The sequence below is a fragment of the Balaenoptera physalus genome, assembly GCF_965194825.1.
Source record: "Balaenoptera physalus genome assembly, chromosome: 18".
NCBI lineage: Eukaryota > Metazoa > Chordata > Mammalia > Artiodactyla > Balaenopteridae > Balaenoptera > Balaenoptera physalus.
In genome coordinates this window covers 28,825,598-28,838,822 of record NC_138899.1, presented here as the reverse complement: position 1 = coordinate 28,838,822, position 13,225 = coordinate 28,825,598, and the positions used below count along the sequence as shown (strand labels likewise).

The 13,225-nt window shown below is 35.6% G+C and overlaps 1 protein-coding gene across 23 annotated transcripts in view; it reads left to right on the top strand.

Annotated features, from left to right (window-relative positions):
- The window catches only part of SCEL (sciellin), a 398,872-nt gene that overhangs the window by 337,490 nt on the left and 48,157 nt on the right, over nucleotides 1-13,225 (top strand). For 12 of the 23 annotated variants that reach the window (XR_014256049.1, XM_082434846.1, XM_082434838.1 and 9 more), the window contains 5 exons: nucleotides 2,940-2,999; nucleotides 4,172-4,231; nucleotides 8,118-8,177; nucleotides 10,177-10,236; nucleotides 12,764-12,814. Coding sequence is in view for 22 of the 23 variants with exons in the window: in XM_082434846.1 (XP_082290972.1) it covers nucleotides 2,940-2,999; nucleotides 4,172-4,231; nucleotides 8,118-8,177; nucleotides 10,177-10,236; nucleotides 12,764-12,814 (291 nt within the window). In the remaining variant the exon portion in view is untranslated. The remainder of the gene's footprint in view (nucleotides 1-2,939; nucleotides 3,000-4,171; nucleotides 4,232-8,117; nucleotides 8,178-10,176; nucleotides 10,237-12,763; nucleotides 12,815-13,225) is intronic. The other 11 variants (XM_082434848.1, XM_082434849.1, XM_082434843.1 and 8 more) reach the window with 7 other exon arrangements.

The window sequence follows — 13,225 nt, the reverse complement described above, 5'->3', positions numbered from 1 at the left end:
ATACACAAGCAACTCATGCAGCTCAATATCAAGAAAACAAACAACCCAATCCAAAAATGGGCAGAAGACCTGAATGAACATTTCTCCAAAGAAGATATACAGATTGCCAACAAACATATGAAAGGATGCTCAACATCACTAATCATTAGAGAAATGCAAGTCAAAACTACAATGAGGTATCACCTCACACCAGTCAGAATGGCCATCATCACAAAATCTACAAAAAATAAATGCTGGAGAGGGTGTGGAGAAAAGGGAACCCTCTTGCACTGTTGGTGAGAATGTAAATTGATACAGCCACTATGGAGAACAGTATGGAGTTTCCTTAAAAAACTAAAAATAGAACTACCATACGACCCAGCAATCCCATACTGGGCATATACCTTGAGAAAACCATAATTTAAAAAGAGACATGTACTACAGTATTCATTGCAGCTCTATTTACAATAGCTAGGACATGGAAACAACCTAGGTGTCCATCAACAGATGAATGGATAAAGAAGATGTGGCATATATATACAATGGGTTATTACTCGGCCATAAAAAGAAACGAAACTGAGTTATTTGTAGTGAGGTGGATGAACCTAGAGACTGTCATACAGAGTGAAGTAAGTCAGAAAGAGAAAAATAAATATCGTATGCTAACACATATATATGGAATCTAAAAAAAAACCAAAAAATGATTCTGAAGAACCTAGGGACAGGGCAGGAATAAAGACGCAGACGTAGAGAATGGACTTAAGGACACGGGGAGGGGGAAGTGTAAGGTGGGACAAAGTGAGAGAGTGGCATGGATTTATATATACTAACAAATGTAAAATAGCTAGCTAGTGGGATGCAGACACATTACACAGGGAGATTAGCTCTGTGCTTTGTGACCACCTAGAGGGGTGGGATAGGGAGGGTGGGAGGGAGACGCAAGAGGGAGGAGATATGGGGATATATGTATATGTATAGGATTCACTTTGTTACAAAGCAGAAACTAACACACCATTGTAAAGCATTTATACTCCAATAAAGATGTTAAAAATAATTTTAATTAATTAATTAAAAGATAAAGAAATAAATGAAGTTTGGAAAGTTCCATACAAGTGGTGGAAATTAGGAAAAGTGGGTGAACACAAGTCAATCGTGTGGGCTAGGAAGGAGGAGAAAAGAGAAGGGGTTTGTAAGCTGGTATAACTTGATAGCAGCTGGGCTTTGATGCAGAAAGGATGGGTCTCTTTGGTGTGGTAGGGAGAGCCCACAGTTTCTTTTCCTTCTTCCCTGCCTGTCTCCCTTCCTTCTTCCTTACACAGAAAGACCCTCAAATGTCAGCGGTCTTATCACAGTGAAAGACAGAGACAGATGAAAATGGCATTGAATAAATGGGGGATTTAGAGAGATTAGCTTTTATATTCCCTAATTGTTTTAAGCTATTGGCGTGTGAAAGTTTTATTGGTTGTGGTCAACTCATATAAAGTACTGGGGTCATCAAAGAGTTATTACTACCTTTCCCAGGTTACTTTTTATTAAAAATGACTTGTCTAAATCTTCAAAATGTTTAGATTTAAAATGTTGATCATCTGATTTCCACCCTTGATGTGAATGCTTTTCATGTTTAAGGAAGACAATATCTCAACACATATATTAAAGTTAGTTTCTCACCAACCCACCCTCAAAGAATAATGAAAGCAAAAGCTAAGATGTGGGGGAAACTTTTACGTTTAAATTGATTTAATCATAACTGAGTAATGGTTGGGTCCTCACTGTAGGATAGTTAGCATATCAGCATTTGGCATGAGAAGAGCCACTTGAATTAAATATTTCTAAAGACTTCTGATGTTTCAGGTACTGATAACGTCTTACTGCTGTTGTGAAAAATCTACTGTTGAATCTCTCTCTCTCTTTCTCTCTCCGTTGCTGTGCTCTCCCTGCCCCCTCCAATGTTATAAAGAAACCAAGGCCTTGGAAGTCCTATTAAAGTTAATCAAAGGACTGACAAAAACGAGAAAGGGAAAGTAAAGCTCCTAACATAATGGGGCTCTCTTTTTTCATGTTAGATTTTTACACCTTGTTGGAAATGGGAGTGTTATGCTTTCCTCTGTCACAGTTGAACTGTTGCACTTTGGGGCCTATCAGAGATAGTAGGCAAAGAATATGATGAATCCTGTTTCCATAAGACCACATGCTTGAGTTGCACTGAAGTAAGTGCAGGAAAACTTACTGCATAATCTCTTATTCTATATTTTCTTAAATAATTTAAAAATGAGACAAATTTTCTATTTAAATTAAGAAATAGAAAGGACAAAATTGCAAAGTGAGAGGTGTGTTGGCGAAGATTTTTTAAACTAATTTAAACCAAGTACTACTGTGGAAATTAAAAAAGATAAGCTAAGGGATAATTATATTGAAGTTTCTCTTGTCAGTTGGCCCTGGAAACATCTGACATCCTTTCAGGGACATTCTTATTTATATGGTTTTCAGAAAAAATTGAATGCAAGTTAATTGACATAAGGTCTCCATGTTTTTTCCAAAGAATCCAAGATCTCAAAATGGTTATCAAAGCAAATGCTAGGACAGATCAGACTAGCAGAGGGTGAGAACTGCTTTGATGTTTCTAAATCTTGCTTATTTTCTACTGGGTTAATTGTGTGATCTTCTCAGTATACTGAAGGGGGTCACATCTTTGAGTTCGGCTTCTCTCTTCTGTGTCTGAACTCTACTGCCCTGAGCTTTACTTTGGTGAGTCTATCTAAATTTAAATTTACCTAGAGCCCAATAGAATCCTAGAGATTAACTTAACTATATTATTGATAGGTAACTTTCATAACAAAAATGAATTTAATACCAGTATAATAATCTTCTCCAAAAGCTTGAATTAATCATCAATAATATGGAATGTGTATATAAAAAAATACTGTGGGAATACTTTGAAACTGATCTAAATTTTTTTTAAGAGGTGAAGACCTTGATAATGTTATCCAAGTGAATCCCAAAGAAAGTGAAAACACCACTGGGTAAGACTGATTAGTATCTTTAAATCTGATTTCTGTAAGTGACAATAAGATAAAATGATTTGGCATTTTAACTTTAGAAATATGTTTTACTGGCATGGAATTGGATAATAATGATAGGCCACATGACCTTTCCTCCTTGCTCCCAATAAAATTGCTTATTTTTGAAGAATTGCCCCATTGTTTAATAGTAAGTTGCCTTTTCTCCCAGATTTTGATTTGGTTTTAGGGGTGAGTTACTGAATTGAATTTGTTTGCATCTAAAGAAAGCACAATCTTGACAATATTTTAAAAGGGGATCTCCAAAATAACAAAGATAGCCAAGAGTGAGTCTTGACTAAAACTACTGAAAATCAACTTCTTTGAGGATGGTGGTCTCAGAAGGCAGCCCAGGGGAGGGGCTGGGCAGATACACACACTGGGAGGAAGAACACCCCACCACTTCTCTTCTTCAGGGCTATGTTGACAAGGCAGCAGTACTCAATCACGATACCTCTGCCATCCTCTACTGCCCCCTTTGGTTTCGGGCTATGCCCCTTTTGGTGTTACTCAGTGCATTTTAATGGAGGTGACATGTGTCTCCCCAAGAAGTGTCATTAATTTTCCTACCATGTAAGGTATTTTTTTCTTGCTCCTATAATTCACCATAAGCTAATTATATTTTAAAAGGGGGAATGGTTGCGTTTATATGAAGACATATATTTTTAAAATTATTTTTCATATTGTTAAACTATTATCATCTTTTATATTTTCTTATTATTTAAAAACAGAATAGGCAATTATATCTGATTTGTTAGATGGAAATTTACATTCTATCTGGATCCAGTATAGAACTTTATCTAACTCAACATTACTTCAGTGCCACCCATCTGGGGTGTTCTAACAAGATGTATCTGAGGGCAAAGCTGATTTTGTTAAATAACAAGTTTCACGTATACTTATGCATTTTGAGAACAAAACAAAAACATCATATGTTTCTTGTTGGTAAATTAGGAAACTTAAATGGTCTTCAGTTCAAGATGTAAGAGAAGAATTTTCATTTGCATTTAGAGCTTTAAAAATTACATTGATAGAGAACGTGTATACTTACCACTTCTTAATTTTGCCAATAATTGTTCACTTGATTAGTGTTTTATTTTAATGACATTCATTAAAACTCATTTCCTTATTCAAAGGAAACAAGACCTTGATGGGCTTATTAAAGTGAATCCTGAAACAAATAAAAATATCAAGAGGTAAGTAATTTAAAGCTTTTTATTTCTCCTTTGGCATTTATAAACACATTGGAATTCTGAGTGCTTGCATTCAGGAGAGCAAATCGAAATTCAAACCGAACTGAACTCTTTTTTTCCAAATACATCATATTAAGCAATTCTATATGAGTGATACACAGAATTTTATTTGCATTTTATTCTCAGGTGACATTTGCTATAAGGTAGATTTTGAGAAATTAAATGGGAATTTGACTACCCTTCTCTACTATTTATTTCTTTGTGTGTAAGTGTATGTGTGTGTGTGTGTGTGTGTGTGTGAGTCTGTATGTGTATGTGCATGTGTCAATAGTGTGTTACATATAAATGTGTGTATATATTAGTGTATATGTATAAGTGTGTTGGTATAAGTGTATGTGTGCGTATTAATCAGGGTTCTCCAGAGAAACAGAACAATAGAATATATAGAGAGAGTGAGAGAAAGAGAGATTTATTATAAGGAATTGGCACAGGCCCTTCTGAATTGGCACATGGCCGTTAGGGACGGCCATCTGCTTTACTCAGTCTACAGATTCAGACGTTAATCTCATCGCAAAACACACTCACAGACACACCTGGAATAATATTTGACTAAATATCTGGGCACTCTGTGGCCCAGTCAAACCGACACATGAAATTAACCATCACAATGCATATATATATATAAATATATGTGTGTATGTATAAGTAGTGTGTGTGTATGTGTATGTATGCATAAATAGCATATATAAACAAGTGTATGTGGGACTGTAAGTAGTGTGTGTGGATGTGTTTATGTACAAACTGTGTGTGTACATGTGTACTATGTTTGTGTGTAGTGTGGGTATGTGTATATAGTGCAGTGTATGTTTAAAGATGAAGAGCTTAACAAAGTGTACCTTGTAAATGAATTACCCTACCCATGAATTGTCAAGTAAATCTGGAAAGCTTATGTCCTCTTGCTTTTTTTTTTTTTATTTTTTAAAAAACAGATGGAACATATCTGAAACTGAGCTTGTTGGCGTGTTGCTGAAAAGTATACCAAATAATTCCATGTGGTTTCTTTTGAACTCCTTTCCATTCCATTCACTCAGTACATATTATTATGCGTTGATTCTAAAATGTGTCACTGATGCCTGCAGGCCCTGTCAGCAGAGCCTGGCTGGCTGAAAGCTGGTGCGTGCTGTCAGGCTGTCCTGTTCTCAGCAGCACAGTGTGATTGCAGGCCCAGTGACCCTATGAGTTGCAGACGTGTACAATTTTGCATCGACAGACTGAGAAGAAAGCACTGACTTCCTTGGCTACCTGGGTATTTCAGGGAGGTAACTTGAGGTTGGGAGCAGGGAGTCTAAAGGACCTGGGTTCAAATTCTGGCTCTGTCACTTGCTAGCTGTGTCCCCATGCTTCAGTTTACTCACCTACAAAATAAGGATCATAATACTGTCATGCCTGGCACATAGTAGATATGAATAGTTTTAGCAATAATAAAGATTCACATGAATTATGTTTTCTTAATAATTTAGATACTGTTCAAATATTTAATTTACTTTGACTCTCCAAGAAAAATACATGTTTTTCCTTTCTAATTTTTATTAAAAAGAGTATTTCAAATCATCACCTATTGTTTTTCATAGGTTGGGGTGTGTGTGTGTGTGTGTGCCTATGTGTACACATGTGTATACACACATGCAGATGTGTGCAATCGTGTGTATGCTTGTGTGTGCATTCATGTGTGTATGCCTACATGTGTGAGTGCATACGGGTGTGTGTCTGTGCAAACAAGTGAAAATGTGTGTTTGATGGCGTACTTGTGTACACATGCTTGTGTGTGCCTAAATATATGTGTGAGTATATCCGTGTGCTTTTGTGTGTATATGAGTACCTATGTTCATGGTTGTGTATGTGTGTGCTTCCTGGGACCTTTTAGGGACAATAGTGATCTTTTTTTTTTTCCTTTACCAAGCATTATTAAATTCTGTAGATCTCTTAAAAGTAAAATAAGATCATCTCCCTCCCTTATTAAAAACTTTCAATATTCTCTTATTTCAGGTAGAATAAAGTTCTAAACTTTAGCAATGGCCTTTCACATGTTCAGTAAAGTCCAGCCAAACTGATCTTTTTTCTATTCCAGGCTCACTTCTGCCTTAACACTTCTGTGTATGCTATTCCCACTTTGGGAAGCTCTATTCCCATACTGTCACCTTCTCAAAGAGATCGTTTCTGACCATTGAATATAATTAAGTCACCACCCCCTCCTTCAACCCCAGCATTGCAGGCACCAGGCACTCTTTTTTACTTTCTTCATAGCATATATTATTATCTGGAAATGTGGCATTCATTTATACATTTGATTGCATATTGCCTGCCTCTCATCAAGTTAGAATGGAAGCTTCTTGAGGGCTAAGCCCATCTGTATTGTCCCATAACTTGGGGCCCATAGTAGGCCTTCCATAACTATTTGTGGATTGAAAGAATGCATAAATATTGAAGACATATACACTATGAGGCATTGCTTCCCACAGTTGAGCTCAAAATATTATTTTACATTACTACATTAAATAGCACACTCTTCTTTTTTGACTATATGAACTTTAAAATTTAGGGAACCTTATACTGATATGTGCTCTATTTAATATATTTAAAGAGATCAAGGTCTTGACAACACAACCAACACAAATATTACAAGTTTGGAGTTGCAGTGCTTAATGTTGTGAGGTTTCTTTTTGAGTACTCAAATCTAGAAACAGAATCCTGGGAATTTTTTTTCTCAGTCACTGGCATTCAAATTCCACATATTTCATTCAGGCAACAAAGGGTTAAAAAAATCAGCAAAGGGTATTGGGGTAGAATGGTTGTCTCTTTCAGGGTTAATAGTTTCATTATTTGCATGAAAAAGGATCAAATTTTTTATTGCTGCTTTTAGCAGGGATGTACACATTCTCAGACATCTGCATACAAGTAAAAACTTGAGTCAACGTCTAGCTGCTTCCAAATATCTATACCTTTGATGTTGCATTGACGCAACCTCAGAGATTTCATGATCAATCTTAGCAGGGCCACAGGGCATGGGGATCCAGGGTGTAAAAGTGCCTTCTGTGGACGTTCTTTACCCATGTGGTATCCTCTGTAGATCAGAGGCACTTTGGCTGGCACTGCGAATGTGGAAAACACATGTAGAAGCAATAGGAAAAGCAAAATTCCATTAAAATCAGAAGCAGATATACTAAAGGGTAATCATAAATTACTGACGTGTTTTCACTGACTACACGGAGTTTTATATTATAGTAAATATAGCTTACATTTCAGAACTTTATAGAGTTTAATCTTCCTATTGTTTGTTGCCAACACAACTAGTCAAAATTTGTAGTTTTAACACACAGTTATAAGTACCAGCAGCAGATACCAGATTTGTATATCATGGACTTTAACAAATTGGTATACTTATCTAAATCCAGTGTTTAAATAGAAAATCTGCTAATGAATGTCAATTTTACAAAATATGTGTTCTCCAAAGTTCCCACAGCATGTTGGAAGTTGATGCGTAGAGTTGTGTCTTGTGGAATGTTCCATGAAATGTGTATACAGACTATTACAAAATATGTTTAGTGCACCTGGAAAAGGCTAAAAGCATAGCATTCAATGAATCAAAATAGAGTCCTAGTTCAGTATTTGCTAGTGGCCCTAATGGCTCCAAGATTAAAATATTCTCACTGAGTCTCAACGTGTTTCAGGGATATATAAATCCCTACATACTTCTGCGTGCCTTTAACAATCTTCAACTCTTTGGCATGATCTCAGTGAGTGTTTATACTGTTCCTGAGTTTTAATGAATAGTTTTATCAACTTGGTTCTAGTCTATCATTAACCTCATCACGTTTTCTATGCTTTAAAGGGGCCAGCGCCTTGACAATGTCATCAAAGTGACCCCTGAAGTAAACAGAAGTAACCCAGGGTGAGGATTATATCGTATCTTTCTTCCTTCCCATCAATTTGTGCATCAAATTCTGCATCAATTTGTGGCTCTCATTAGAGAAGCTATGCTGAAAAATCTGTGGAGTCAGAAAGTCTGAGCTCCATTGCTTACTGGCTGGGTGCCTTGGAGCAAGTCCCTCGAACACTGAGCTGAGGCTTCTTTAGTTATAAAATGAGGATCATAATGTCTGTTCCACCTTTGTCATTTGATTATTAAGGATCAAGTGCAATAATGGATATAAAATCCCTTTAAAGCAAAAAGGCACTACAAATGAAAATTATTAACAAAATATAGTTTAATTATAGCTATAGCATTATGTAGAATACTGAAAGGGGCTGGCCAGGTGAGAGTTTTTGGCAAATAGTTCCAGAATTGATCTTTTTAACTCAATCTTGCCCTAATTTTATGGTTTTATTTTGATTGTAAATGGGAAACTGAGCTAGTATACCAATGATTTGTATGGAGGTCAAAATTTTTACTCTTTTAAATGAAGGGCATAGACTGGTATTGATTTCTCTCAAAACCTAATCACAAAATTCATCTTGAGCACGTATATCCTTCAAAGTACTTAGTTGACTTAATTCCATTTTTACTTATTATGTTTTTGTTTGCTTTTTTGTTTAAAGTTCCAAAGACCTCAGTAACCTCATCAAAGTGAACCCAAGAACAGGAAAAAGTGTGCAAGGGCAAGATTGAATATGCCCCTCTTTTTTTGTTTCACATTAACCAATGCTTAAAAACATTATTAAATCATCATTTCAGCAGACTGACACTGCTATAGTATCAATGTATCAATGGTAGTTCAAGAAAAACCATGGAACCCCCATGATCTTTTATGTAAAATGTTTAAGATTTTGGTCAAATGACTTCTAATATAATGCAGGTGCCTTGATGCATTAGGTGCACAGTTGTTTTTTCAGGATGGATGGGATACTTTCGTTTGTTGATTTATTTTTCTTAAGCAGAGGGATGGCACAGGAGAGAGGAAAGAGAATCAGACCAGAGCCCAGAGATGGGGGTCTGGGCCTGGCTGTATCCTCACTAGCAGTGTGAAATGGGCATGGCCACACTCCCTGTTTGGACTTCAGTTTTTTCATCCTCACAGTGAGGAAATTGGACCAGATGCTCCCTGATCACTTCCAATGTCAATTCAGTTATTCAGTTCCAGTAAGATGGTTGATGTTATAGAATGTGCACGCACCCTGGAGTTAGATTACATAGCTTTAGATTCCAGCCTTGCCACTACTAGCCATGTGGCAAAAACTTAATCTTTGTGTGTCTTAGCTTTTCCCTTTGTGAAATCAGGATGATAATACTTACCGTTGTTGACCTGAAACAAATAGACTGCCAGATATTTCTCCAGCCAAGGTGGATTTACTCAGGATCACCAGAGAATTGCAGTTTGGGGTCTGCAACCGTGGGGAGCCATATGCAAGTCCCTGAAGGGGAAGGGAGGAACACTTTATAGAAGGAGAAAAGGAGGTTGGGAGGGCTACAGTAAACAAAGAGTTCAAGTCTTTTCGTTGGCTGAGTCCCTGCCAGGAAAGAAGAGGAGTCATTCTTCTTCCTCTTGGGCTCCGCTATTATCACAGGGCACAAGAACTCCCCCTTCTGGTCTCCTAACTCTATTTCATTGAAGTTTCTGTCTATTAATTTTTTAACACTATTTCATTGGACTGATGTGAGGATTAAATCATATAAATCACGTTAAATCACTTAGAACAGTGCCTGGCACATCATGAATTTTCTGAAACCATTAATTATTGTTTATTATTTCTATGCAGTTATAGTTAGGTCCAAATATATATTTTCAGAGTCAACACTGAAAAACTCCAACCCCTTGAGATGATCTCTGTTTTAATAAATATTTTATAGTAAACAATTTCTATAATAAAAATGTTTCTCCATTTTAATAAATATTTGCAACCACTTGATGTAAGACGACCATTTCTCTGATCATTTCTTCCATGTTTTAAAGGGGCCAAAGTCTTGACAATCTCATCGAAGTGGCTCCAGAAACAAACAGAACTAACCAAGGGTGAGGTTTATGGAACTTATTTCTCCATTTTCTTCTGTTCAACCTCGAAAATATGATAAAACTCATTGTCCCATCACAGAGACAGCCAATAATGGGACCCAAAATCAATACCTCTATGTCAGAAACCTAGTCTTCAAATCCTTATTCAGGGCTCCCCGGTTGTGGATATTTGTGGAGGAATTCCTTAAAATATGGGAATAATCTCTTATCAGTGTGGGATTTGTGTTCCATGCTTGGGATTTCCTCAAAATGAATCGAGTTTCCTCCTGGGATGAAATATCTTCCCCAAACAATTTCTTAGACATAAGCAGCCTAAGAGAAGGTCTTCATGTGAAGAAAATTCTCCTTCCTTTATCCTTCATCATTTTTTCCCTCTTCTCTTATGTTTACACTCAAACAATTCCTAAAGTTGGGAGGTTATTTTTTAAAATTATACTTAGTTTATTGAAATAATAAAGAATACAAAGGATGACATTTGTCTTTTATAGAGAGAATTTTCTTTAAGGTACATCGTGTTGAGTAAACAAAGAGATGTAAAAAAACCACGAATCTATAAATATATATTGTTATGCTAGTTTGAATGCGAGTTAAATATAAAAGATACCAGGGTATATATTTTCTTTCTGATAGATATTCTATCTTACTTGGTGTATAGGAATTCTATTTTTACAGTAGGTAGATATCATATAAAGTTTATTAGACTAGGTCAGGAGTCAGAAACTTTTGCTTAAAGGGCTAGGTAGTAAATATTTCAGGTTTGGGGGACCAAAACAGTCTCTATTTTAACTAGTCAACTAGCAACCATTGATAATACATCGTAAAGGAATGGGCATGGCTGTGTTCCAATAAAACTTTACTTATATAACAAGACTACAGGCTGAATTTAGCTTGAGGACCATAGTTTGCTGACTCCTGGACTAAACAGTATTTCATGTGGGTGAGTGAAGAGGATCAACTCTGAATGTACTTGGAACAGCTTCCGAAACAAAGCCTCCCTTGCATATCTTGTTTTATTCACTTTATGGTTAGACCAAAGATTTTATCATTCTTTTATCTGATTATTTAGTGCTAAATTGTCCTTAGATTTTGTTCACTAAATAAGAGCATAACGCATTGCCACTGTCTGAGGGTCAGGTACTGAATCCAGAGACCATGTAATACTTCATGTTACAGATAAAAGAGTCAATGAAAGACAGCTATCCCTTGTCCCTCTTCCAAGATGACTTAGTTTGTAAAGTGAAGATGGCCTTAATAATATGACCTTTCCCGTGCAGTGTGTGAGCCTCGTTTCAGTACCCACCCTCTGCCATGTATTGCATTTGGTCATGTGTCCATCTCTTCTACTTGGTAGTGAAATTTTTGAGTTCGGAGAATACTTATTAGCTGTATAATCTTGGACAAATCATTTAACCTCCTTTAAGCCTCAGCTTCTGTATCTGTAAAGTGGGGATTGTAAGCATTACCTTCTTCATGAATTACCAGAAAAATTAGATGCGAGCAAGCTTATGAAGCACTTATTCCTCAAGTGCTTATTAGATATTATCTATTGGTATTATTATTACTGTTACTGTTTTTCTTCATTGTTGGATCCCCATTGCACCCCTCATTGCTTAGTTCAAAGAAGATACCAAAGAAATTATCTGTTAGGTTGAATTTTATGAAATTGTTGACATTCAATAATTTTTGATCCACAAGAGGGCAATTTCATATAGTTCAATATAATAGAATGCAATAATTTACATGGAAGGATATGTACACGATAAAATTAGTTTATAGGTTAATCCTAAAGATTAGTTCAGTGATATAAGCCTTTCCAGTCTTTTTTCTTTTCAGGGTGTATAACAAATTGTCCAATAATAAGGTATAGCAAATTAGGCATCTTGTTCAGGCCTTCTGATGTTAGAGTTGGTATGAAGGCCCAGTGTGATAACAGAAATGTCTCTTTAGAGCTATTATTGCCTATTTGTTTAGAATAAAAGCAAGTTATATAATCTGAAGTTTTCCTTGTTCTGACTTAGCATTGCATGAAGCATGATTCTGAACTGATTAATATCTTGGAGTAGCCTGAATGTTACATATTCATATTATGTATATTACCTCCATACTTTAGAATCAGGAAATAGCCTCTTTTTAAAAAAAATCCCAGGTTTTTGTTTTGTTTTGTTTTGAGGGGAGGGAAGCAAGGAACACGTGCAAATGATGAACAATTTAAATTTTTCTCTTATTCATTACAAGCTTCAAAAATATTCTTGGAAAACAAGGAGTTTAAGAGCAATTTAAATTTGAAGTTGTCTTGAAAGAAATAAGAATAAAAGTAAATTAAATTTTCATATATATGTAGTTGTGTAAGAAATGAATTGATAGTAGCCACCTGCTTTTACAGAGGGCTAAAAAAGAACTCAAGTAAGATGAAGTTTTGAATTAACAACAATCACTTGATTCAATATTAATATTGAAAAAAAATGTACAAATTGTAATTGATTTGACTTGATTTTACCCCCTTATTGAAATTTACAACATTTTTTAGGAACCAAGATCTGAACAATCTTATCAAAGTGACTCCCTCAGCAAATAAAAGGTAAGCTTATTAAGATTATTGAAGACTCGTGAACAAGTCTTCAATTTATGCCCCAGAATAAGATTATTTGGCTAAGGACATTTGAAAGGGGACATGAAAAAAATGAGAACAAATTGATTTGTTGATGTATAATGATGGTAGATAGATTTTTTCTTTTATTGTGTTGCTTCAATTTATTACATTATAATATTGTTCAAATTGTAATATTGAAGCTAATTCTGTCTAATGACTATTTGAGAAATTCATTGGATAGCATAAGTAGCATAAGTAGGTTATTACTGCAAGTTTATAGTAAATCAATTATAAGTTCATAAAACTGAATAAACCAAAGAATATTGGCTTTCTCCTCTTTCACAAACCCAAGGATTAATTTTTAAATGATTCTTCAGAAAATTGGTGACATAACATTCT